Here is a 25,730-nt window from a genome sequence, read left to right as displayed (position 1 = left end):
GAGGAGCAGCCCGTTGCACCTATGAAAATAGACTTTAATTAGGTTGCTGTTCATTACTTAAAGAGAAGCTCAAATTGTTTCAGTGTAGCTGATTGGAAAAACACTAGGCTATAGCCTACCTTCCTTCCTCGAAGTCCTGCAATAACGCACTCTCCCGGAGGATGCGGGAATCGTGGGTGGATCCAGGCCATCTCGCCACCAAATTAATGATCTTATAATTTGCGTCACAAGCTATTTGTACGTTAATCGAATGGTAACCTTTTCGATTAACGTACAAATACTCGTTCTCAGATGGGGCCTGGATCTGCACATGTGTTCCGTCTATGCAGCCCACGATCCCAGGCATACCGGCAGGGGCGGCCTTCCCTACAGGCGGGTTAGGCGGCCGCCTAGAGCGCCATCTAGAGGGGGAGCGCAAAATAATGCGCCCGAAATCAAAGTTGTCCTACTCCCTGTCATATAGTTATTTCAAGATTTTACAGAGGCGGGTATATCAAAAATGATATGTCCATTTATTCTACATTATATAAAAAAATACATGATTAAAATAGGGGCGCACTGTATAACGACCATAGCCAGTGCAACAGCACTTCAAATATATTACTCGTTGCATAGTACACCCTTTAAGATGACAAACACGGCTGGTAAGTGTGAGAGCGCCGAAATTGCTTAGATGCCATGCCGAGAGCGGTATTGCAGACATATAGAGATGTAGAACATTATAGCTCGCAACATATTGAGAGCTGTGAACTTAGTTCAAACTTTTGAATGATGAACTATGAACTGAACTCGTTCATTTTAAAATGTGTGAACTATGAACTGAACTAGTCAAGTGAACTTTCCCAAAACGGGGCATGTGTCCATAAACCGTCTCACAGGGGGGCGTGGTCGGAGCGTAGTTCAGCAGGGCACAGGCTTGCCATTTCCTCCGTGGATTTTATTCTTGAATTAATGTTTGTTCATCGTTGCGATCGTTGTGTTTATGTGAAAGAAATGCAGTTACAGGGCAAAACAGTTTTTCAAGGTTGCAATTCAGTTTTCGTGGGGAATTAACGAACTATTTTTTATTTTTTTATTTTTTTATTTTTTTGCGGAGGGGGGGGAGCGCCAGGAGTGAAGCTCACCTAGAGCGCCAAATGTGCTGGGGCCGCCCCTGCATACCGGACGCCTGGCGGAACCGTTGCTTCATCGCCGCCGCCTCTTCCTCGTTCGGGAGGTGGACATAACGAGCGATGCGGCGGCTCAACGCCAGGGAAACCCTCCGGATAACCCGACAGGCGGTCGATCTATGGACCCTCACCATGTCGCTTACTGTGTTCTGAAAAGCCCCGTTTGCGAAAAAACGAAGCGCAATCAGCAGTTGCAAGGACGGTGGTAGCGCTGCATTGCGGTCCGACACGAACTGTAAATCCGGTGACAACTCTTCTATTAATTCAAACAGATCTCTCCTACAGAATCGAAACCTCTCAATCAGCTCCTCGTCATTATAAATGTCCAATGGATTGCTTCTGTCCCTAATTACCCTTTCCCGTCTAAATGCCCGCTCGTTGTACACAGTAGGCCTATCATACGTGCCATGGTAGCGCTGGATGGATTGATTGTAACGGTTTTTTTTATTATTGTAATTGCTATGGAAACAGCAGAAATTTCGACTCTACGCCTGCCCCTGACCAGGCGTAGGATTTACGCCTTGGTCTTCATGAAAAGAACGCAAAGCCCAGTTGGTGCAACCGGCGTAACGGTTAGGTTGGACTTAGAACGCCAAGTTACGACCAGGCGTAGTTACGACCAGGCTTACGCCCAGTTGGTGCAACCGGCCCCTGGTGACTTAAGTTTTCTTGACTGGGGTCCACCAGGAGTAGCCTACATTGATTGGGCTCCGCTCGCAGCTTCACCTTAGCCCATAAGGCGAAGCCTAGACAGCGTAGCCTACATGAAATAGAACAATAGTTATGATATTATAACTCTAGTTCTATGATTGTAGGCGTAGCCGTCTAGTTACCCACCTGCTGTACCCTCCAAATGCTGAAAGAATAGCGTGGAGGATGGGCGGCAGTTTGCGCCGACTTATATACACAGTACCGTGGGAAATATGGGCGGTGCCCACGTTGATTGGTGCATAGTTGAACATTTTCAGTGCGCGCAAGCACGCGCACGGGACAAGCCCACTAGGCGATGCCTAGACGGCTACGCCTACAATCATAGAACTAGAGTTATAATATCATAAATATCGATTGAGTTTGTTTTTCAAAATTATCCAATGAAAAAAGGCTCCCTCCAAAGCCCCTCCCCCCAAAAAAGTGACTAGCTCACTAGCTTTAGCAATAGGCCTGCCTAGCTCTGTGTGAAGCTGCTAGCACACCGCCGCCCGGCAACCATCCTGATAACCGCCTCGCTACTTCAGATTGATGTGAAAGTGGAAGAACCAGAGACGTCGGAGAACCCGACGAAGTCGTTTGTGATTCATAATATCGTCTGTAGGCGCACACAGCTTTTGGCCGTGATAATATGTATCATATGATATAGCCTAGATATCGATGTATATTGTATGATATTATTTAGATATAGAGCTCCAGGACTGTAACGCAAGTGTCGTACACTTCCTTGTTATTTGGATAACCGTTCTGCTTTTGGTGTTATGGCGCACAACACGTCGGACTCTCGTCTCTGGTATTTCTACAACGAGTCTCGTAGTGGGGGTTATCTCAGCCATGGTTGAGAATGAATTGGGGGGGAAAGGAACTTTGGCTTTGACTCCCTCAAGAACATGAACCACGACATGGAGGAGAAAGGGATTGTTGGCCTTGAATGACTCCCGCTTGAGCCCGGCTTCCCGCTGCCGAGGGACCGCTGCAGGAGGCGGAGGTGCCTAAGCGCTGCCCGGCAACAATCCCTTTCTCCTCCATGTCGCGGTTCAGTCTACTTCAGATTGATGTGGACGTGGAAGAACCAGGAACGTCGGAGAACCCAACGCGATCGATTGAGATTCATAATATCGGCTCACACAGCTTTTGGCCGTGATAATATATATTATATGATATATATATCTATGTATAAGATATTATTTAGATATAGAAATCCAGGACTCCCATGTGTTCTAGAATATTTACAGAACACGGCTAAAGGCTGTGTGGGCCTCGCCATTGCGATACATCCACTATAAACCGAACGCATGGTACTGTGGCTGCAAGCTGCTCGGGGCCACACCTCCACCCTCCTCCTTGACCCGCCTCGCCCCTCCTCATTTGCATTATAGCTACAGGCAGGGCTCTACAGTGCGCCCATTTCACTCGCATTTGCGAGTGAATATTTCGGCGTGCAAACGAGAAAAACAAAACAGGAGCGAGCGTGCGAATGACTTCTCCACAGCGCACTATACTATACCAAACGCGAAGGGGCGAAACGATTCCATACAAAGCAGCGATTCCATTTGCAGCGCAACACTTTTGCCCGGCACAGGCGAGCGCGTTCACGTGGATTTCAGGCGGATTTGCAGCACGCCACTTTTGCCCGAGTTTAAATATTTAAACTTTGCCGCGACATTCGCGTGATGACAGCCAATCAACGTTCAACAGCGTGGCCCCTGAGTGACGTGCGTAACGTTACAGCCAATCAGTTTTCAACCGGCCAACCATTCCCTGCAGTGCAGTCCGGGGTGAACCGCAGAATGGAGGAGAGAGTGATTGTTGTCGTTTGCGACTCCCCGAGCTCTATATAGAATAGTATATTGTGGCGACCCGGCCCCAGGAATGTCTCTCACGTCAGAAATACCACACTCTACGATGCGTTCAAAGCCCGGTGGGGCGTTTATTCATTAATAAGAAAAGTAAACTGCGGGGTCGGTACCCAACGCAGAAAAACAAAAATCATACAAGTGGCTCCGTGAGCCACACTGGCGTCCAGGGAATTGTCTGGGGCGTGCCTTGTCGGCGCACGTCGTCCTGCTGTGCGCCGCCGGGGAAATCCGTTAGATCCAGCAGTCTGCTTGGCCGTATCGGGTCCTGGGGATACTCTCGTCCGCTCTGTCTCCCGGTTCACCTCTCTGGGAAAACAAACGGCTTTTTAAAGGGTGCCTCACCCTCCGTTGCAGGTGTTCTCCATTCTGCTGATTGGCGTTACGCAATGGATGCTCTTTGGCTCCGGCTGGTGGATATTGGCGGTATACGCCCTCCACCACCTCTCCCTTGGGCCGCCTGGCCGGAGGGTTTGGGGCCGGGTTGCCACACTCCTCCACCGCTGGTTGAAGCCTCGGGTCGTCTCTGAGTACCCAGAGACAGGCATCTCGGCGGGATAGAGCATCAGCGTTGGCGTGTTCTCTGCCCGGTCTGTGGTCCACCTGGAATCTGAAGTCCTGGAGGGCCAGGAACCACCTTGTTACCCGGGCGTTGGAGTCCTTCGCGGTGGCCATCCATTTGAGTGGCGCATGGTCGGTGACGAGCGTGAACTCCCGGCCCAGGAGATAGTACCTCAGCTTGTCCAGCGCCCACTTGATGGCCAGGGCCTCTTTCTCCACAGTTGAGTAGTTCTTCTCGTTGGGGAGGAGCTTTCTGCTGACGTACATCACTGGGTGTTCCTCTCCCCCCTGGACCTGGGAGAGTACCGCTCCCAATCCCACTTCCGATGCGTCGGTGTGGACTAACAGGGGCAGAGAGAAGTTAGGGGTTAGTAGGACTGGCTCCGAGCAGAGGGCTCGTCTGAGATCTCCGAAGGCTCTCTCGGCCGCATCTGACCACGTTACCCGGTCTGGTCGGGCCTTCCGGGTCAGATCATTTAGGGGGCTGGCAAGGGTCGCAAAGCCGGGGATAAACCTCTGATAGTACCCTACCAGACCAAGAAACGACTTCACCTGTTTTTTCGAGGTGGGGCGGGGCCAGTCCCTGATGGCGGCGACCTTGCTCTCGTGGGGTCGGACGTTCCCCCGTCCGACTCGGTACCCCAGGTCTCCTCCAGCCCCAGGCGGCACTTGGCGGGGTTGGCGGTGAGTCCGGCCCTCCTCAGCTCTCCAAGGACCGCCCGCAACTGTCGGAGATCGACATCCCAGCTGGCGCTGTGGATGTTGATATCATCGATGTACGCTGCTGCATACGCCTGGTGCGGCCGAAGGAGCTGGTCCATCATCCTCTGGAATGTGGCGGGCGCGCCGTGGATGCCGAACGGGAGGACCGTGTACTGGTATAATCCCCCCGGGGTGGCAAACGCCGTTTTCTCCCGGGCGGTTCGGCTGAGCGGCACCTGCCAGTACCCCTTGGTGAGGTCGAGGGTGGTGAGGTAACGGGCGGGTCCGAGTCGCTCTATCAGTTCATCGACCCTGGGCATGGGATAGGCGTCAAAGTCCGAGACCTCATTGAGTCTCCGGAAATCATTACAGAACCTAAAGGTTCCATTTGGTTTGGGGACTAGAACGATGGGGCTGGACCAGGCGCTGCATGACACCTCGATGACCCGGAGCTGGAGCATCCTGGCGACTTCCTCACGGATCGCGTTCCTACGGGCCTCCGGTATCCGGTAGGGGGGTACGCGCACCGTGACGCCTGGCGCCGTCTTTATGTCATGCTGGGCCACTGTGGTCCTCCCTGGAATCTCTGAGAAGACGTCCTGGTGTTGCAGGACGACTTCCTCGAGGTCTTGCTTCTGGGCGGGGCTGAGGTCCTCTCCCATGGGCACTACCGGGGTGTCGCGTCTGGCGGCCAGGGCCAGGGGTGCCGGTGCCGGTGGATCAGCTCCCGTTCGCCACTGCTTCAGGAGGTTGACGTGGTAGAGCTGGGTGGGTTTACGCCTCCCATGTTGCCGTACCCTGTAATTCACCTCCCCGACCCGGTCGACCACCTCGTAAGGCCCCTGCCACTTGGCTAAGAACTTGCACTCTGCCGTCGGTATGAGCACCAGAACCAGGACGCCGGACTGAAATATGCGCAGCTGGGCTCCCCGGTTGTAGACCCGGGCTTGGGCTAACTGGGCCTGTTTTAGATGGTTCCGGACGATGGGCCAGACCTGCGCCATGCGGTCCCTCACCTGCTCCACGTGGTCCACCAGGGTGCGATGGGGGGATGGCCGACTCTCCCAAGCCTCCTTGGCGAGGTCGAGGAGTCCCCTTGGTCTTCTCCCGTACAACAGCTCGAAGGGGGAGAAACCCGTGGAGGCTTGGGGCACTTCACGGACTGCGAACAGGACATGGGGCAGGAGCTGGTCCCTGTTTTTCCCGTCGGTGTCCATGGCTTTCTTAAGCATCTGCTTCAGGGTTTTATTAAAGCGCTCCACGAGCCCGTCGGTCTGGGGGTGGTACACCGATGTCCGGAGCTGTTTGACCTGGAGGAGGCTGAGCAGTTCTTTCATTACCCGTGACATAAAGCAAGTCCCCTGGTCTGTGAGCACCTCCCTGGCTATCCCTACCCGACTGAACAGGAGCATCAGCTCCTTAGCGACCGCCATGGCAGTGGCGGCGCGGAGTGGTAGGGCCTCCGGATACCGGGTAGCATAGTCCACTAGCACTAGAATGTGCCTATGTCCCCGGCTGGTCTTTGGGAGAGGTCCGACAATATCTAGGGCTAACCGGTCGAATGGTACCTCGATTATAGGCATGGGGATTAACGGATTCCGGACTGAGGGTCTCGGGGCCGTTCGCTGGCAGTCGGGGCAGGCCTGACAGTATTGGACTACGTCTTTTTTCACCCCGGGCCAATAGAACCGGTCTAAAATCCGATCCCTGGTCTTGTCCATGCCTAGGTGGGCTCCTAATAGATGGGTGTGGGCCATAAACAGCACTTTGCTAACATAGGGTCGGGGTACCACCAATTGTTCAGTCACCACTCCCCCCCGCTCTCCTACCCGATACAGCAGTCCTCCCCTTGTGCTGAAGTGAGGGTGTGGCTGGCAACTCACCGACTCCCTCGCTTGGCCGTCGTGGGCGAGGACATGGCTCCAGGCGTGCTTCAAGGCCTCATCCTGCAGCTGGGCACTGGCGAACTGTCCGGGTCGAGTCGTCCCTCCCCCCCCCGGTCGGAAGAAAATCAGAGAATTCAGTGAGAGGCGAGCTCTCGGCCTCTCCTGGTGGGCCGGTCTGTTCGGTGGCCGTCAGGGTGTCTGCGGTGTCCGGTGGGGGCTCCGTGGGTCCCACTCGGGGGGTCCCTCCCGTCGAGGGGCCTTGGGTACCCGGAGAGGTGGGGCCATCCTCCTCGGGGCCGTCTTCCTCTGTAGACGTTTCTGCCGGGGCTGAATGGGCCACCCTAGCCCCGCAGGCGGGTCTGCCGGTACGGCCGTGTCATCGTGGCGGGCCCCGCAGGGGTCGGTAACACAGTTCGGGGTACCAAAGTCTGGAGAATATGGGGCAGTCTCTCCCAATTAATAGGGGCACGGGGAGATGTGGTACGATCCCGGCCCGTGCCGTGTACATTCCCCGGGGGGTCCGTACTACCACGTTGCAGGTTTCATACGTGCGTGTGTCCCCGTGCACACAGGCGACCTTTATGGGTTCTCCACGCCGTCCCCCAGCTAGGTCCGGGCGTAGGAGGGTCACGACACTGCCGGTGTCCAGGAGGGCCTGTGTGTCCTGATTCCCCACCCGCACTGGGAGGGTTGGGACCCCGGGCTTCTGGTGCGCCCAACACGTGGTCAGGAGACACGGTTCTGCCCATCCCTGGTCGGCGTAAGCCGACGGCATGGATACATCCCGGCTCCCGGGACACTGTCTGGCTAGGTGTCCGGTCCGCCCGCAGCTGAAACACCGCCGGTCCTCTCGGGGCTCCTGGGAGAGGGTCGGCGGTCCCGGTGGGGGTGTTCGGGGTGCGGGGTTTGGTCCTCGTCGGTCCCGGTGCGTCTCGGTGGTCCGGGGGGGGTTCCTCACGCTAAGACTCAGTTGTTGAGCCACCTGCCAGTTTTCTAGCTGTCGGACCAGCTCATCTACCGTGTCGGGGTGGTTGGTGGCGAGGGTTCTCCGGGCGTCGGCCGGGAGTTGACGGACGGTGTTGTCAATCAGGACCCGGTCGAGGAGGCTGGGTCCCTCTCCGTCCGCGAGCCATCTGCGGATCAGCCTCCGGTGTTGGGAAATTTGGGTCCGCACAGCGCCTCGGAAATCAAATCGCCATTCATGGAAACGTTGGGCTCTGGCCGCGAGGCTATGCCCATAGTACGCCAATATCGCCTGTTTCAGGGCTGGGTACTGGCTGGCGCGCTCCGGCGGCAGATCTTGACTGGCCTGCTGTGCTGGTCCGGTGAGAAAGGGGGACAGGATGTGGGCCCACTGGTCCTCCGGCCAGCTCTCCCGACGGGCTGTCCTCTCAAAGACCTCCAGGTAGGCCTCCACGTCGTCGTCTGGACCGAGCTTGGTGAGGCGGCTGGTCGGGGCGGAAGTCGGGGCCTCACGAACCGCCTGCTGGGTGAGGCGTAGTACCGCCTCCCGGAGGAGGACGAGGCTCTCGGCGGTGTCCCTCTGCGTGGCGGCGGCCAGGGCTTGGTCCCGCTGTTGGTCCCGTGGTGGCGGCCCCATCCGGACTCTGCATGGGCGGGCGGGGTGGTAGGCGTGAGTAATCCGTAGCGTGATCAAGTTGCCTGCATTCTCCACCATATGTGGCGACCCGGCCCCAGGAATGTCTCTCACGTCAGAAATACCACACTCTACGATGCGTTCAAAGCCCGGTGGGGCGTTTATCCATTAATAAGAAAAGTAAACTGCGGGGTCGGTACCCAACGCAGAAAAACAAAAATCATACAAGTGGCTCCGTGAGCCACACTGGCGTCCAGGGAATTGTCTGGGGCGTGCCTTGTCGGCGCACGTCATCCTGGTGTGCGCCGCCGGGGAAATCCGTTAGATCCAGCAGTCTGCTTGGCCGTATCGGGTCCTGGGGATACTCTCGTCCGCTCTGTCTCCCGGTTCACCTCTCTGGGAAAACAAACAGCTTTTTAAAGGGTGCCTCACCCTCCGTCGCAGGTGTTCTCCATTCTGCTGATTGGCGTTACGCAATGGATGCTCTTTGGCTCCGGCTGGTGGATATTGGCGGTATACGCCCTCCACCACCTCTCCCTTGGGCCGCCTGGCCGGAGGGTTTGGGGCCGGGTTGCCACAATATGATATAATATAATTGTATTGTATATATAATTTCACGGCCAAAAGCTCTGTGCGCCTCCGGATGGCCGTAGCGCGGGAGGCGCTACGGGAGGGTTTAGCGGGGTTTGTTTACCTACGTTGCTATGGTTGCCAGTCTTGTGTGTTCCACGGATTATTAGGTATCTAAATCGCTGTCTAATCAATACTTCATTCACTGCCTCTTCCGTGGTCATTACAATATTATGAATAGACTGCGTGGAGAAAGTTAATGCTGTTACTGTAGTCGATAAAGTCTACAAATTCAACCCCCAACTGGTTGAAGGATATCGGGTGGCTAGTTTATGATGCTAAGAAAATGAAAATGTTCCGTACATTTTGTAAGGAAGCCCCATCGGCAATGGCAAGCTCCTCTCTGGTTATGACGGGGAACCCTAATCTGAAACGCGATGCTGTGGTGAAACACATCGAGTCCACTAGGCATTCTCGCTGTCCCGATTTCTATATAAATCACACCCAGCCCAATAACCCTGGTACGGTGGAAGCCGAAATTGGTGCTGTTTTGTGTAGCCTAAATGTAATCTTGTCTATTTATTTGTCTTAATTTTGCTTTAGTAAGTTGTTGCTGTTGGTGTGTGCAATTTCTGCACGCTAATAAATGTTCTAAACAAAAACCTATTGTGCCCCCAATTTCTTCCCTGTGCTCGTAAATTATTTAATTTAGGGGCACGAGTGCTCCTGAAAAAAAAAGTTAGTGTAGAGCCCTGAGCTACAGACACCAAATCAGCGCATTTGGGGGAAGCTCAAGGTGCGACTGGCTCGGAGTGGGTGTAACTGCACCACGGCTGAATTTCGGGAACGTCTTTGAATACTGTGTTAGTGGCCCACTAATACCTATATTAAAGCATCCATAAAATAGCATGTCATGGCACCTTTAATGACATGTAGCTTTAGTTAACGGCAAGTCACTTGGGAAATGTGAATGACTAAATGTTAAATAGTACTCTGGTTTCAGTTGCTTCTCTAGCTAGAGACCAAAAAACTGAGGTACTTCACAAGAAGTTAATCTTCTCCTTTCCAGTCCGCTTCTCATACACTACTCGCCTTTCCCCTCTAATTAGGCTAGAGTCTAGTTTATCATGCTAACCCCAAGTTTAAGGAGACTTATGTTATAATGTATCATGTTAACCCAAAATTTGAGTATAGGACAGAATCTAGATTATAATGCTAACCCTTAGTTTGAGGTTAGACTAGAATCTATTTTATGCTAACCCTTTGAAGATAAGCCATGATTTAGCTTTATCATGCTCACCCTAAATTAGAGGATAGACTACAGTCTAGCAGCTATCATGGTATCCCATAGTTAGAGGATAAGCCAGAGTCTAGTTTATCATGCTAACCCTTAGTTAGAGGATAGGCTAGAGTCTTACAATGGGGAGCGTGTCTATGTTCCCCGGGTCCTATGTTCCCCTCTTTGTATGATACTGGGGAACATAGGGCCCTTTTTAAAAAAAATGGGAAAAATGTTCCCCGCTTTTCCCAAAAGGGGTCCTATGTTCCCCGATATGTATGTGACAGGGGAACATAGGACCCTTTTTAAAAAAAAAGGCTTCTATGTTCCCCGGTCTGTTACTTTTTCCACCATTACTGCCAAATTCGGTAAAAACCCAGAAGAAGCCCAATCCCTACTACGAGAGCTCCCCGCGCTACGGCCCATCCGGAGGCGCACAGAGCTTTTGGCCGTGATATTATTATACAATTATATTATAATACTATTATATAAAGAGCTCCGGGAGTCGCAAACGGCAACAATCACTTTCTCCTCCATGCTGCAGTTCACCCCGGACTGCACTGCACTGAGTTGGCCGGTTGAGCGCTGATTGGCTGTTACGTTACACATGTCACTCAGTGGCCACGCTGTTGAACGCCGATTGCGGGGGAACATAGGACCCTTTTCCCAGAAAAGGGTCCTATGTTCCCCGCTTTTCCCAAAAAGGGTCCTATGCTCCCCGGCAGGGACGTCCTTAGGGGGGGGGTAAATTAGGATGATTCCAGGGGCGCAGCACTGACGGGGGCGCCCCAGAGGACACTGGTGGTATTATTAAAATTATGAAAATTAATTAAATTAAATCATCAAATTAAGGTGGTTTGTTTCGTTGTTTTTTTGTGGTTTGTTCCTCCATTTTTACAAAATCATTAGAAAGTCTTCACCCTATTATCACCCCTCTCATTTGTCATTATTTGGTACAGCCCACGTCTTACGCTACTGCAGAGCAAAGTAGCAGCCAGGCAGATCAGAAGCAAGTGCAGACTGCTAGTGTCTTAAACTAGCAGTCTAAAGTCAGTTTGTGTGTATCCCGGTCGGTGAAATGAAGAAGTCAGGTTGTCATGGGAGGAAAGAGAGGAAAGAGAGAGGAAAGAGCTCAAAGCGGTCGACAGTTCGTCACCCAGTTTTTTACCAAGAAAGGTATATTCCTTCCTCTACACTTTCCCAACAACCTGATAACAAGCCTAGCCTAGCAGCTAGCGCTACTGTAGCTAAAATGAGCGGACTATTTAATATATCCCGTATGCAGGTGAGGCCAAGCAACGTGGCCATAGCGTCTTCATAGGGTCAACGTCTTTCCTAGGTGTAAATTAACACTTCTTAAAGGCACCCAGTGCAACTTTATGTAAACATTCAATGAAAAAGAAACATTCAATTTCTAGTCTTTTTTACACGTAGTAAGTTTCAATAACTCACTACCATTACATATCGACATTCAAGGAGCAAAGATGAGACGTCGTTGTGTGGTGAGAACTGATAGAAAATCGTAAACAACAACAATCGCCGGTGCGGAGAAGCCATTTTTCCATTGACTGGAAGCCTGCTTTATTTATTGTAGGTTACAAAAAATAAAGAAAATGGCGGCATTGTTGTTGTTATCGATTTTCTTTCAGTTCTCACCACACAACGACGTCTCATCTTTGCTGCTTGAATGTCGGTATGTAATGGTATGGAGTTATTGAAACTTACTACGTGTAAAAAAGACTAGAAATTTAATGTTTATTTTTAAGCCTCGAAAGTTGCACTGGGTGCCTTTAACCTACACCCTCCAGCCAATCAGAATCGAGTATTCACCCAGACCATGGTATAAATGGAGATAATGCAATGATTAACATTCCATACTGCTTGCCAGCATGATAATAACATTTATGTAAACAGATTTTTAATATTTTGATTGGCTGCATGACAATATTAGCAGACATTAAACTAAGGATACTTACATTTTAGCTGTCTTTTAAGTTTAAGTCAGCTAAAATTACAAGTAGTCTACCCTTAGATTAATAGCTGCTATTTATTGTAGGCTAATGCAGCAAATCAAAACATACAAATACATATTTAGTCATGCCCAGCTCAATCCAATCAAATAGACTGCTGACAACATTGTTTAATATGTTCAGATAATTATTAGACATATTCTGAATTATAAGATGAATCTTAGAGTCAGGGCCCCCTTCAAGCCATGATGATCCCACAGAAGAAACCAGTGAGGTTGAAAGGGGCTCCATAACTTAATTCTGTCAGGGGGCCCAGAATTCCTAGGGACGTCCCTGCTCCCCGGTATGTATGGCTACAGGGGAACATAGGACTCTTTTTGGGATAAACGGGGAACATAGGACCTTTTTTTAAAAAAAAGGGTCCCCGAGCGGGGAACATAGGACCCGGGGAACATAGGGATGACCCCTTACAATGCTAACTCAGTTAGCAGGTGAGATATCTCTCCCTTACTTTTGTGCACTGCCACTTCTTCTTCTTTCGTGTAATTTCCTTTGGAACTATCACACAGGGATTGCTACATTCAGCAGCCAGTTCAGTGTCTCTCCGTCCAGCTGTACCAGGCCTCTACGGCCATGTGGGGCGCCAAAGGTCGGGCACTCGTTGATTATGTGTGAGACCGTCTGGGTAGCCCCACATTGGCAGGTGTCTGAGGGGCTTGATCCTGTCATTTTCTGGAAGGACTGGGTTCTCCCCCAGCCTGTTCGGAGGCGGTTGAGCCGAACCCATGCCTTCCGCGGGAGTGTAAGGTGGTGTTGGTGAAGGGGTGGCGACGAAGGCATGCAGGTTGGTGTTTGCGTCCTTCCATTCATCTTGCCACCTCATGTCCATCCATGTCTCAGAGACAGGGCCAGACCTTAAGAGATCCGCAGCTCTAGTGGCGAAGTGTTTTGCCTCGTGATCCTTTGGGGTGTGTACTGCCACTGAGCCATCAGAATAAATTGACATTCTGGATGTGTGAGGTGGTTGTTGTTAAACCATTACTGTTAGAAGCACTCTGCTTACGACACATACTTCACTTACTTCTGTATTTATTGGTGGGGGTATCTAGGGTTTCTCATTTCCACTGTATACAAGTGGTTTGCGCTTCTCTTAGCCTTGTAACGTTGTAAGTAGGACATCATTCGCAGGGATAATTTATGCACTGGTAAAGGGCAGAGCGTGTAATGTGCAAACTCTGATCAAGGTTAAATGCTATACTGGTTTACTGCAGGCCTTACGACACGGTCGTCAGCCCCAAAGTACTTTTCAAATACCTCCAAATGTCAGCCGGGCCAGCTGGTTTACTAGCCCTAAACACATAAATACACAATCCTGCCGGGGATCCCAGACACTTGGCTCAAGGAAATTAATCCAAGAGTGTAACTGCATGTGATCCTTTTTTTATCCCTTTTGTCAGTCTCTCTTATAACTCCTTGGACCTTGTTTTAACTTGCTCTCCCCCCGCAGCCTCTTTATCCTTTCCCTCTGACAGACCAGTTTGTCCCCCCAACCCCCCATATCGGATGTCTTGGCCTGCTAATCTACATTCAAACAGTCCAGCGAGTGCCCTACCGGCTGTACTTATGGTCTTACCTTATTGTCCGTAATAGCTATACTGATGCACGCTTTCCTACACACACACACACACACACACACACACACACACACACACACACACACACACACACACACACACACACACACACACACACACACACACACACACACACACACACACACACACACAGCAGCACCCCCCTCCCACCCTCCCATCCCGTCCAGCCTACTACAGACAGCAGGAAGACCAGTCCTTCAACCCTCCCTCCCCTACTCCCAACACAACAGTCCTCTGTACTACTTACTGATCATGATGCCACCACCCCATGATACTGGTGGTTTCAGCCAGTCTCCCGCCGGCCCCAGCCCTACACACACCCTGCTTCTTCTTCTTCTTCCCCCTGTACTTAAAGCTATACTGTACGATGTGAGAGAGCTAGCATGATTTGAAATTAGCTTCTCTTCGGAGTTCCGTTTAACTCCTCCCCCACCCTTCAGGACTCCCTGCCCCAACCCCTCGACACAGAGCCGTGCACGAGCGCTAATGCTGCTTACGGCTTACTTCAACGGCAACCATTGCGTCACTTTTCAGGCCATTCAACTCTCTCAGCTGTCGCCATCGCTGAAAAGCGAATCCAATATTTATTCTCGTTTTTCCTCGAGCATTCTCCAACTTTTTTTTTGTTGCTGCCTTTTCATTTTCTGTCTTTCCTTTTCTTGCCTTTTTAAAAGGATGAACCGGGGCAAGTAACGGTGGCAGTGGTAACTTCTGTTTTTTTTTTTCTTCCATCGTGTTAACGTTGTAGGCTCACTAGGTCTAGTCCACTGTCATGAACTACTATGATAACAACGCTTTCTTTGCCCTCCGTGAACGCGCTCAGGCCGGCTCAGGCTCGTACACAGAGGGGAGAGAACGCGCAGGCTTGTGATTGGTTCTTTAGATTCGGGTACAATGTCTCCGATTGGTAAGCATTTTAACAGGTTTATAGCAGATACAGAATTCGTTTTTTTTTCGCTTCTTTTTCATTGCCCATAAGTTATTTATTGCTGTCAGGATGTATAAACCAATTTCAACAACATATTAAAAAGTGCATATCACTGAAAATCGTACAATATGCCTTTAACCTGGGTTTCTTCCTTATTGTCCTGTATTATTTGACACGGTCTATTAACGGGTACTTATTTGTTTCAACCTGCACATCTTGTGTTGGGAGGGGAAATCACCTGTCCAGGTGGCGGAGAGCCGGGGATCAGTGCAGGGCCTTGTGGGGACTTAAGGACACACCTGGTGTCCGCATGGTGGTAATGAGCACCCACAGGCGAGAGAAGGGACACCTCTTTTGCTGTGCTCTGGTTTGGAGACCTTCCAGAACTAAGATTGCTGGATTGTATTGAAATATAATGTTGTCGGTGCATCTTCATATAGCTGATTTTCGAGGTGGCCCTGAGCAAGACAACTAACCCTAACTACTCCTGACGAGCCGGCTGTCGCCTTGCAGGGTTGACTCCACCGTCGCTACGTCAATTTGTGTATGAACCGTTGTAAGTCGCTACGTGAATATGTGTATGGATATGTGTGTAAGTCGCTTTGGATAAAAGAGTCTGCCAAATGCCATAAAATGTAAATGTGAATATCAAAGGGTGAGGCTTTTGATTGCACGAAAAACATGTACCGTTGGGACGGATGTGTTTCACAGCTTCTGTGAAATACTATTAACTGTTGATTTAAAATGGGACTTCATAACGGCAGATCCATATTGTCTGTTCACTGTTCATCATAACTTTGTGCCCAACTTAATCTCCAACTTAATCTCCCAGTTGTGAAAATATGGACTCTAAATTGCATTTCATGACGTTGTGTTGATATAATCTTATTGTCTCAACATTGACTTAACATCAGGCACAGCAATGCAGCAGACACAAGCAGAAGGCTCTGGTATATACTGGGGAAAGGAATCAGCTTGTGGTACCATCCCCACTTTGCACTGGGCACATCAGAGCGTGCTGCCCACTGAACACTGTGTTCTGATGCTATAAACACATATAGATTTCTCCAATTGACTGCAGGTATTTACAGCTCTCGTTAACGCTCTGACAGAGAGCCTGCAAGGATTCATCCTTATTACCGTTGCCGTAATTCCTCTGTTTGCCAACGTATAACCATAGAGTGATGGTAGGTGGGGTTATTGTTTCATAGTTCTTAAGTGGTTTTGTGGGCTGGGTGTTGCATTCCATTAAACCAACCATAAGCCCTGCTGGATCAAAGTCTGCCACTATTAAGCAGTCCAGTAAAGCGATGCATCTTGTAGAATATATTATTGTTGTGCTGTTTTGGCTGATTTTTGTGTATATATAATATAACTGTTGTATACATTGACCAGTTATAGCCTATCAACCAGTTATTATATTGTGAATACTGAGCTCAGACAGAAGACAATGGAGTGGACAACCTTTTTACCTGTAGGTGGTAAACCGTGGCCATTCTGGATACTGGACGGCTACAATTGTGGTGGAATTGCTTTCACATGATGGCCTAATGAAATCTTAATCCATTGTGGGGTTTTGTCACTGTGATTGGGATGTGATAGCCAGAAAGCTGTAAAAGCTATGGCGTGGGTTTTCAGAATGTAGGAAGTAGGTTGGCGGTTGGAGGAGAAGGGTTGGAAATCTGAGAGCAGACGTGCTGGCCGTGGTTCAGGAAGAGAGTCGATGATGCCCTGGCAGGGCTCCTCTGAGCCCTCAGTGGCTGGTCATCGCTGCTTGTTCTTTAGAAGATTTCTGGTCGATTTCTGTGATCGTTTTGAAAGACTAGTTGTGACTTTCATGTGAGACGCACCGAATAGACTTTAGGTACAGCGATTTTAAATGTGTACAGATAGGATTTAATTAATGTACACCTAAAGTTACATTCATTTTACTTCATATGTGTATTTATATCTACTATAAAGAAAATCTGTCAGCCTCTTTTAAAATTAGCTGCTTTAATTGCTTTATCGTTTTACGATTGCAACAATGCTATTAAATATTGTGTAAATACATTTTAGAATTAAAGGTTCAGTGAATGCATTACAACTGCACTGAAACTAAAGTATAGATAACTCAACTCATGAATGTTATGAAACAAAAACTACGTCAAGATAATTGTATGACCTTTCTGTGCCTCTGGTCGAGCTAAGCCTCTCCATTTGCTCCTCTACTGCTCCTCTACTACTGCTTACTTTAATAAGAATCAACAAAACAAACTAGATCATCTTACTCTATACCAAACCTTTTAAAGCCGTTCTCTCTGCTATGCATACTATACTATAAGCAGTTACACACAGAAGTTAGAAAACAACAAACTCAAACTTCAACATAGAAATACGTACATTATTTAAATATCCTCTCTTCAAAAATGTGTTTTCTTTTAGAAGAAAAACACAGACTATGTAACCTAGAAGACACAAGCCAAACACCCACAAGAAGAAGCACACACTGTTCTGTTTGAGTGGTTTTAATCGGTTTATTGCTTCATTGAAAGGTTAGGTATTAAACCCTATGGGAGGACTGAACGATAGGTACAACTATAGTCGATGCCTGTTAAAGTGCTGAACAGATACAATCCAGCTTGCTCAGATCCCTGTGTCCTGCTGACCCTAACCCGCTTAAAGGACAACCGTACATAAAATAAAATGTCATGGTGTGGTCACAAGTGTGTTTGGGTTGCAAGGCATCTGGCTCCAGAAATGGTTATTTCTATTGCAACCAGGTCTTAGAGAGGTTTTGTGAGGACAAAATTACAGGTCCTGAGATGTTCCCATAGAGCCTGTTCAATAAATATACATTTCTTAAGAACTGTACTGATATTGCTGGATCAGAGAAGAGCACAACTGCCAAAGCGGTGCTTTGTCTCTTAACTTTTCAAACCAAACAGAGACTCCTCATAACGTCTTTCCTCACTCGTCACCATACTTATGGATTTTCTTGAAACCCAGCACAAGTTACACAGCCTTAACATCCATCTTACTGGTGGCCTTCTCCTCTGAGGGGTGGGTTTGAATTGAGGGGATCACAGATAACAATGAGCACCACTGAGTGAATCCTGAGTGAATGCACTAATTTCCTTTTAAAGAATAATAACGTAAAATACAAACACATACATCATGTGAGGTTTTTTCAATCAAATTTATTTAGGAATTTCATTTCTTCACTTATAGTACATTTAATGACTTGATTCCTTCACGTGTGGTGTTACATTAAAACAGAGATCTGGTATTAAATACAATATTAGTGCAAATTGTGATACAAGGAGTCAGTTCAGATCATCTCTATACAAAATATGTAAAATGTTCTTCAAAATAGATTATTAGCTAATGTCTGCGTCTTATAATGTATGGATTACTGTGAGGTGAGTTACCCACTGGCTTTCTATTTAGTTTGCACTCTATTCAACAGATTTCTCTTGCTTTTATATTTTATGTGAATTCCCCAAAGGCACAGAGTTTTATAAAGCACAGCTTTCTGACAAAAAAAAGAGTCAAATAATGTCTAAATGGGCTCTATATCCATATTGATCCTTTTGTTTGTGTAACCCTTGAAATGTTATTTGCCATAATAAGAGAAAATCTTCAATGTGCAGAGATCATTTATGAAACTCGGCTTCTTGTAAAATATAGAAATTTAAGTTGAATATTATATAATTGATTTAGTTAAACTGTTGGAACATGAGACCCACACAGTGGCTGACTTTCAACTGGGAGAGGACAAGTATGGACCTGCTATCTTGCTTTTGTATAAACCCACAAGGAAGACCTAGTGGGGGGCTGGTGAAGCAATAATCTGCCGGTGTATTTGAATCAGCCTAATTTGAATGACACAGAGATGTTGCAGTTTACAAACCTGCACCACAAATAGACAGTATGATGACATGCACACAGATGAGACATGTAACAAGTATTTTAGCACAACTGGAAAGCAACTATCTGTATTTCCAATCACAAGGTATGTTTAACTATTAACTCATTAAGCTCCCATGGAATAGAATAGGATAGGGTAGCTGTGCTATATCTATAACATCATATGTTCAGATTTGTCTTGCGCGTTTTGATTGAGCAACTCTTCTTAGTGAATAAATGTTTCCTGAATACCAGTAAAAAACTTTCTACGGGCATCGCTATGCAGATGTTTGCGTTGTAGCTGAACAGTTTGCATATGGGTTCCCAATCACGAGTTGTGTGTGAGCACATGTCATTTGTGAAGCCGTGGACCAAATGTCATGTGCATACAGACGTGTCATGTCTTGCCACGACACTCGGATCAAAAGAGCCACACTGGGCTGTAAAGTGGGAGCAACCACCGCAGCGGTGCACACACCAATGGCAGGCGTTCGGTTCATCGTCTTCAGCCTTTATGTATCAGAGCAGTCGCTCTGCACAATGTCAGGGTTATAGACGATCTAACGTTGACGAATAAACCTGATGTCTCGTTAAAAAAGGCACGCTTGGGCAATGAAATAAAACCGTAGTGGTAGGCGATGGGTTCATTCTCAAAATAATAGGAGCTCAACATACAACATTTAAAATATCAAGGTCTTCACTAATCCTGTGATTGTGCAGTTGAAACCACAGAGCTTCATTGAATCTATAGCTCAGGGAAGTCATGTTTGTTTTGAACATTTGCATCTTACCTCAACCTATTCATTTCACTTTGCTTGAAGCCATCATCTCAGTAAAGGCTTCAGTCCGTGAAACGCGGCGCTCATCCCCACCACGGCCCATCACACCACCTCCTCCCTTCTGTCCAGGGCGGCCGACTGGATGGCCTTCGGACTGCGGGACCGGCTCATCATGCCCAGGGCGGCAATCTCGCCCCTGGCCTTGAGAAGTTGGTCCGTCCCCCACTGTATGCAGAGGGGGCAGGCGCAGGAGGCCGGGTGGTGCATTCCCCCCATGGGGGGGTAGAGAGTCGCCCCGGGCGGCTGGAGCCCGCCGGGCCGGCTGTGGTAGTGGGAGAGGCGCAGCGCCTCCAGGGGCCTCATGGGGACGCTGTAGGGGCTGTGGGCCGAGGCCGAGAGCCCCAGGGGGGAGTAGAGGTGGAGGGGGAGGTGCGGAAGGTGGTGTGGGATGAAGGGGTAAGGTGAGGAGGAGGAGGAGGAGGGGGTGGAGGTGGCGCGCCCCAGGAGGAGCATGCCCAGCGGGTCGACCAGGGGATGGGGCCAGGAGAGGGAGTGTCTCTGTCGCTTGTCCTTCATCCTCCGGTTCTGGAACCACACCTGGAAGGAGGGGGGGAGGGAGAGAGAGAGGGCGGGGGAGGGGTGAAGGGAGGATGGGATGGGATGGGGGAGGTGGGGATGGATGGAGATAGAGAAGGGGCGGGATGGAGGAAGGTTGGGATGAATGGAGATAGAGAAGGGGGGGGGGGGGGGGTGGAGGGAGATAGAGAAGGGATGGGATGGGGGGAGGTTGGGATGGAGGGAGGGAGGAACAATGCTTTAATGCGACTTATACAATCACAGGATGTATTCTTATTTGATGAGACCGGTTGTGCTACTCTTAGTAGCTAGAATATATATTTGAAACAAGCAAAAACCATAAATATGACCACTGAAATGTGGACACATTAAAGTTTCAATGATGAAACTCACGATCCCAGGGGGACGGCTCTTTTGCCGATACTGCGAGCCTTTGCCACAGAGAGGTTAAATTTCATCATTGAAATTATTGATTTTATAGAGGAAAGTGCCAAAGCACAGCAGCACAATACAGTTATGCAAACACAATGCCAAGATTTGAGTTACCACATATTGCCATGCAATGCACGGCCATAATACTGACTGATTTACAATTCATCATCATCATAATCGCTCCAACAGGTAACTGGAGGGGGTTCTCTGTAACTTGGCATATATTACTCACACAAATTTGACTTGAAAATAAATATACTTTGGCACTCTTTATGACATTTCCCTCGGTTCATGATAGATTTCAATTGGTTTGCAACATAAATTAAATAAATCATATTTTCTTTTTGAATTGAGTTGAACTTTTTTTTCTACGGACATTCCTGTTTCCTTTGAGCTGCGGCTGGCAGGTGTGGCAGCACTCCTTCTCATCAGCCCAGTCCGTCTGCTTGCTTGTATGTGTGTCCCACCCTGCACTTTTTCTTTTTACTGCCTTCAAGAAAATCCCGGAAAGCGATGCTTCTAAAACGTCAGGCGGTGCCGTTTACGAGGCCTCCCCTCGCATTCCTGCTCTTCTATAAAAAAAAACCTCAAATAGTTGACAGAAAGGTGGGCGCATTTACGTGCATATTAAATCCGCTGCATTGGTCATGGGGGCCTCCGCGTCAAAAAGTTAGATGTCGCTAAAGCTGTCACCACTCAATCCAACTGTGTTGATTGAAACAACAAGTAAGGAGATACAACATGAAACTATATTCATTAAAAATGTCAATGGGTTCCTGTACGGCCACTTGGTTACAATGTTGCTCTTGTTTTGGGGGCTGAGGCCGTGGGCTCGGATTGGCCCATAGCCTGGGCATAGGCAGGAATAGCCTGCTATAGGCAGGCCTATAGCCTGTGTATTGGCAGGACTATAGAAATACTCATTTCACCTGCAGTAATGAAAATAGCTTGTGTGCGAAAATAAGTGTCTCACCTTTATTGTCGTCTCCGGTAAATTGAGTTCAGTGGCAAGTTCACACCTCCGGGGCCTCGACACGTAGCTCTCCTTGCAGTACTCTTGCTCCAGCCGGGACAGTTGCTCGCGTGTGAAGGCCGTCCGATGCCGCCGACTGTGGTCCAGCAGGGCGCTGCGCGAGCACGGTTCCTGCTCCCCTCCGCCGTGATCGTGTTGGGCAGCTACTGACGTCACTGAAAACGCCAATATAGTTTCTCCGGTTAATGCAAGGTCAATTTTGGAGACAAGATAATATTATTCCAATCGAACCAAATAAAAGTGAAACGTAGGGATTTTAAAAATGGTTAAGGTAGGCCAATGGTAGGCTACATTTAAAATGATACATCATAGTTTGTTAATTAGGCCGTTTAAAGAAGACATGTTTTCATGTGTTTTGAATTTAGCAATGCTGGATACTTGTTTTTTTACAAAAACAAATCGAAACTTACAGCTAGCCTGTCATTTCTACTACACTACTCAAATCAAAACAGACGCCATCGATCGGGGGCCACGACAACTCACACATTAGACTGCTTCTGTGGTTCTGTGCTTTTAAAGTTCAGAAGAAAAGCAAAAACAAGGTCCTTTTTCGTTTTTCCTTGTAGGCTAGTCCCTTTCGTCCTATCCGTTACGTTCTCCGCCAGCTTACTGAGACATCGCAGCCTCAGTAGATTACACCAAAAACAGCTGTCTGGTCCCTTGTTGACGCAGTCACACACAAACACACACACACACACACACACACACACACACACACACACACACACACACACACACACACACACACACACACACACACACACACACACACACACACACACACACACACACACATATATATAGGCTATATACACACGGGCACAACATTCAAGCCAAGTTCGTTTGCACACAGACACGATGGGAAGTTTTCGTCTCCCCCCACCCTCCCCCGCCTTTTTGACCTTCTTTCCCTTCCCTCCCTACACCTTCTATTGTCCCCCACCTCTCTTTCTCTCTCCTTTCCTCTCTCTCTCTCTCTCTCTCTCTCTCTCTCTCTCTCTCTCTCTCTCTCTCTCTCTCTCTCTCTCTCTCTCTCTCTCTCTTTCTCGCACGTCTTTTTATACAAGCCGTCGCTGCGGGCCGATTCAGGCTCGTCCCCGATGGGACAGGCAGGAGACGGGGCCCTCTCTGTCTGCCCCGCCAGGCGCCTGGTCCACGTGGAGGTGTTAGGTAAAGTCTTTGGTCTGCGGCTCGTCCTTTGTACTTTTTTGTTATGGAGAATTAAAGACGGGCTTGTGGCTCATGGCAGTGGCCGCCCCACGGGGAGGTATAGGGGGAACCAACCCCTCATTGTCCTCCGTCGTTTGATGTTCCCGTTTTTTTGGAAGTCCATCATTAGACGCCTAATGTCTCTAAGTGGCAGCGAGGTGGGGCAGGGGATCACCTGGGATAAACCAACTCCGCACCACAAAATCACTGGTGATTAATCAGTGCTTGTACCCCTGTTATGATTTCGAAGCAAGCAATTTGATTTGAGTTCCAAATGTGATATCCGTAATCGAATTAGAGATTGAGTTCATGGTTGGTATTTGTATTTTCTGGTGTAGGCCTATGGCTATAGCCTACTGTTTCGCCCTAATCTCTTCATGGTGATGACTATGATGAACAAGATAAGCACTAAGCTTATCTCACTAACGTTTTTAATACATAGGGGCCTACACCTGCTTTTCAGCGGGAGGTATTTTCCAAGAATATACAATTGTAACTTTTGAAAAAAGGCTATCATCTGCCATTTTACTTAATCATGTGTTCAAGAGGCATTTCTAATGTTCTGAAGTAAAACATCCATTATGATGAAACAATGCACTGTTCACCGTGGCTCCATTAGACATATAGCTGACGAACAGCCTGCATCCATCCTGTTAAACACAGTTCAGAGCAGCCTATAAATAGAACCGCTCCTGGTCTTCTTATTATGACTATCATCTGTGATGATTGTTAATCCCATGCCATATCATCGTCTAGATAACGGACAGGACACTATCGAGACATGCAGACGCCAGGTAGGGTGGAGTTCGTTTGACCAACACTATATTATTCAGGACGCAGGCTATCCTTTTTTCTTTTTATAAAGGAACAGTGTCTATAAAACGGACTCAGATAGCTGGCTATATAGCACCTTAAACACACAAACTCTGGTTTTTATTTGATATTGCTTCATTTTAGCAAAATTACACTTATTCATTAGCCTAGGAAAGTCGAACCCCGAAGGAATATATAGCCCTACTTAAATTAATAGTTTGGATGTTATAAGTGGATGTGATATTGCAGATATTGCACACTATATAGATTTGTGTAAAAATATAGCCTATATTCTGGAATATTGCCTAACTGCCTTGTTCTTTGGGTGGATGATTTCCTTCACATATCATAAACTGTATATGTGCTATTTAATCGATAGCAAGAGCTGTCGTTTAGTGCTGAAACTACATTTGCTTCAATTATATAGCCTATATCAACTATCGATGCAGATTTCCTGCAATTCCAAAGTCTTTAAAAATTCTGGGGATACATTATTATTATTATTTCAGTCGTCTCGTATGGTATTAAATGGCTTTGTTTTGGCTGTTGGACCTTTTCCTGGTCTTCATTATATGTTAAGACCGAGATAAGAGATTTTAATAGTACAACATCATATGAACATCAATATTTGTCAGTCCAGATGTTGTTGCCATGGTTTATCAAATGTGGTTTCTATTTACAAAATGACGAGTAAACCTGGGTGGGCACGACCGCCCCTGCCTTCAGTTTCTCCACTCATCCCATCCTGCCCACCTGCTCTCCACAACTTGGCGTGCTGTACTCAGGGGCGGACTGGCCATCGGGAATACCGGGGACATCCCCGGTGGGCCGTTGGCCCAAAATACTACTATGTACCGGCCCACGCCCATCATCATCAGCTCTACAATGGTTATCACAGTGGAACAAGCGTAATTTTCTCCAAGAGCTATACCTATCTAATCAAAATCGCACTGACTGAGTTTTATACTGCTACTCGCAATCGGTCTTCACACTCATGGTGACTATTTTTCGATTTTTTTTTAAGTGTCTTCTAATATGTGTTTTACAGACTTCGGAAGTCCAAAGTAAGAAAAGATCTCCACCTTATTAATAAACACCTCTAAATTGGTTCTTATACAGCCGAAGTGTTCTCAGCTGTGCGGATTGAGGTAGAGAATTTGGATTTGCATACATACACGCAACGCGGCACCCAGTTCTACGCATGCGCTCAACCCATGAGGAGAAAGGGATTGTTAGCGGCGAATGTCTCCAGCTTGAGACCCGCTGAGGGACCACCGCCGGAGTTGGAGGTGCCTAAGCGCTGCCCGGCAACGATCCCTTTCTCCTCCTTGTCGTGGTTCAGTCTACTTCACATTGATGAGGACGTTGAAGAACCAGGAACGTCGGAGAACCCAACGCGGTCGTTTGAGATTCATAATATCGGCTCACACATCTTTTGGCCGTTATAATATTATATGATATAGGCTATGTAGGCTATATGATAATATTTTGATATAGAGCTCCAGGACTCCCGTGTGTTCTAGAATATTTACAGAACACGGCTAAAGGCTGTGTGAGCCTCGCCATTGCGATACATCCACTGTAAACAGAGCGAATGGTACCGTGGCTGCAAGCTGCTCAGGGCCACACCCCCACCCTCCTCCTTGACCCGCCTCGCTCCTCCTCATTTGCATTATAGCTACAGCCACCAAAACAGCGCATTTGGGGGAAGCTCAATGTGCGACTGGCTCGGAGTGGCTGTAACTCTGCACCACGGCTGAATTTCGGGAACGTCGTTATGTAACTTACTGTTTTGTTATGCACATTCAGCACCCCTACACACACAAACAATCACACACCCAGCATGCAACACTACTGATACCACTGATGTTCACACCCCATCGTATGTTCTGTTCTGTTCATTTCTAATATATTGTTCATGCTAATTCTACCCTCTGATTCCAGTTTCTTTATTGTGTGGTCTTTCTCTCTCTTTCTTTGTAGTTATACTTGTATAACCATCTGATACTAGCCAAGAGTTAAGCATATTCATCTAGCAAACTATACCTACCTTGGAGTGTTACAATAGCCAATAATCATTTTATTCCATGTGTCCATCCAGGCAAATTGGTGGATCCAA

General features: G+C 48.2%; 1 protein-coding gene across 1 annotated transcript; it reads right to left on the bottom strand.

Annotated features, from left to right (window-relative positions):
* Window positions 1-18,040: 18,040 nt before the first annotated feature.
* eve1 (even-skipped-like1) lies at window positions 18,041-22,432 on the bottom strand. Its single transcript, XM_060073144.1, has 3 exons — window positions 22,073-22,432; window positions 21,530-21,744; window positions 18,041-20,145 (listed from the first exon to the last, which is right to left on the bottom strand). The coding sequence occupies exons 1-3, from the start codon at window positions 22,074-22,076 to the stop codon at window positions 19,651-19,653; spliced, it is 714 nt and encodes a 237-aa protein (XP_059929127.1). The 5' UTR covers window positions 22,077-22,432; the 3' UTR covers window positions 18,041-19,650.
* Between the last annotated feature and the right edge of the window lie 3,298 nt (window positions 22,433-25,730).

The sequence above is a fragment of the Gadus macrocephalus genome, chromosome 2 (genome assembly GCF_031168955.1).
Source record: "Gadus macrocephalus chromosome 2, ASM3116895v1".
Taxonomy (NCBI): Eukaryota; Metazoa; Chordata; class Actinopteri; order Gadiformes; family Gadidae; genus Gadus; species Gadus macrocephalus.
This window is presented reverse-complemented; position numbering and strand designations above follow the sequence as displayed.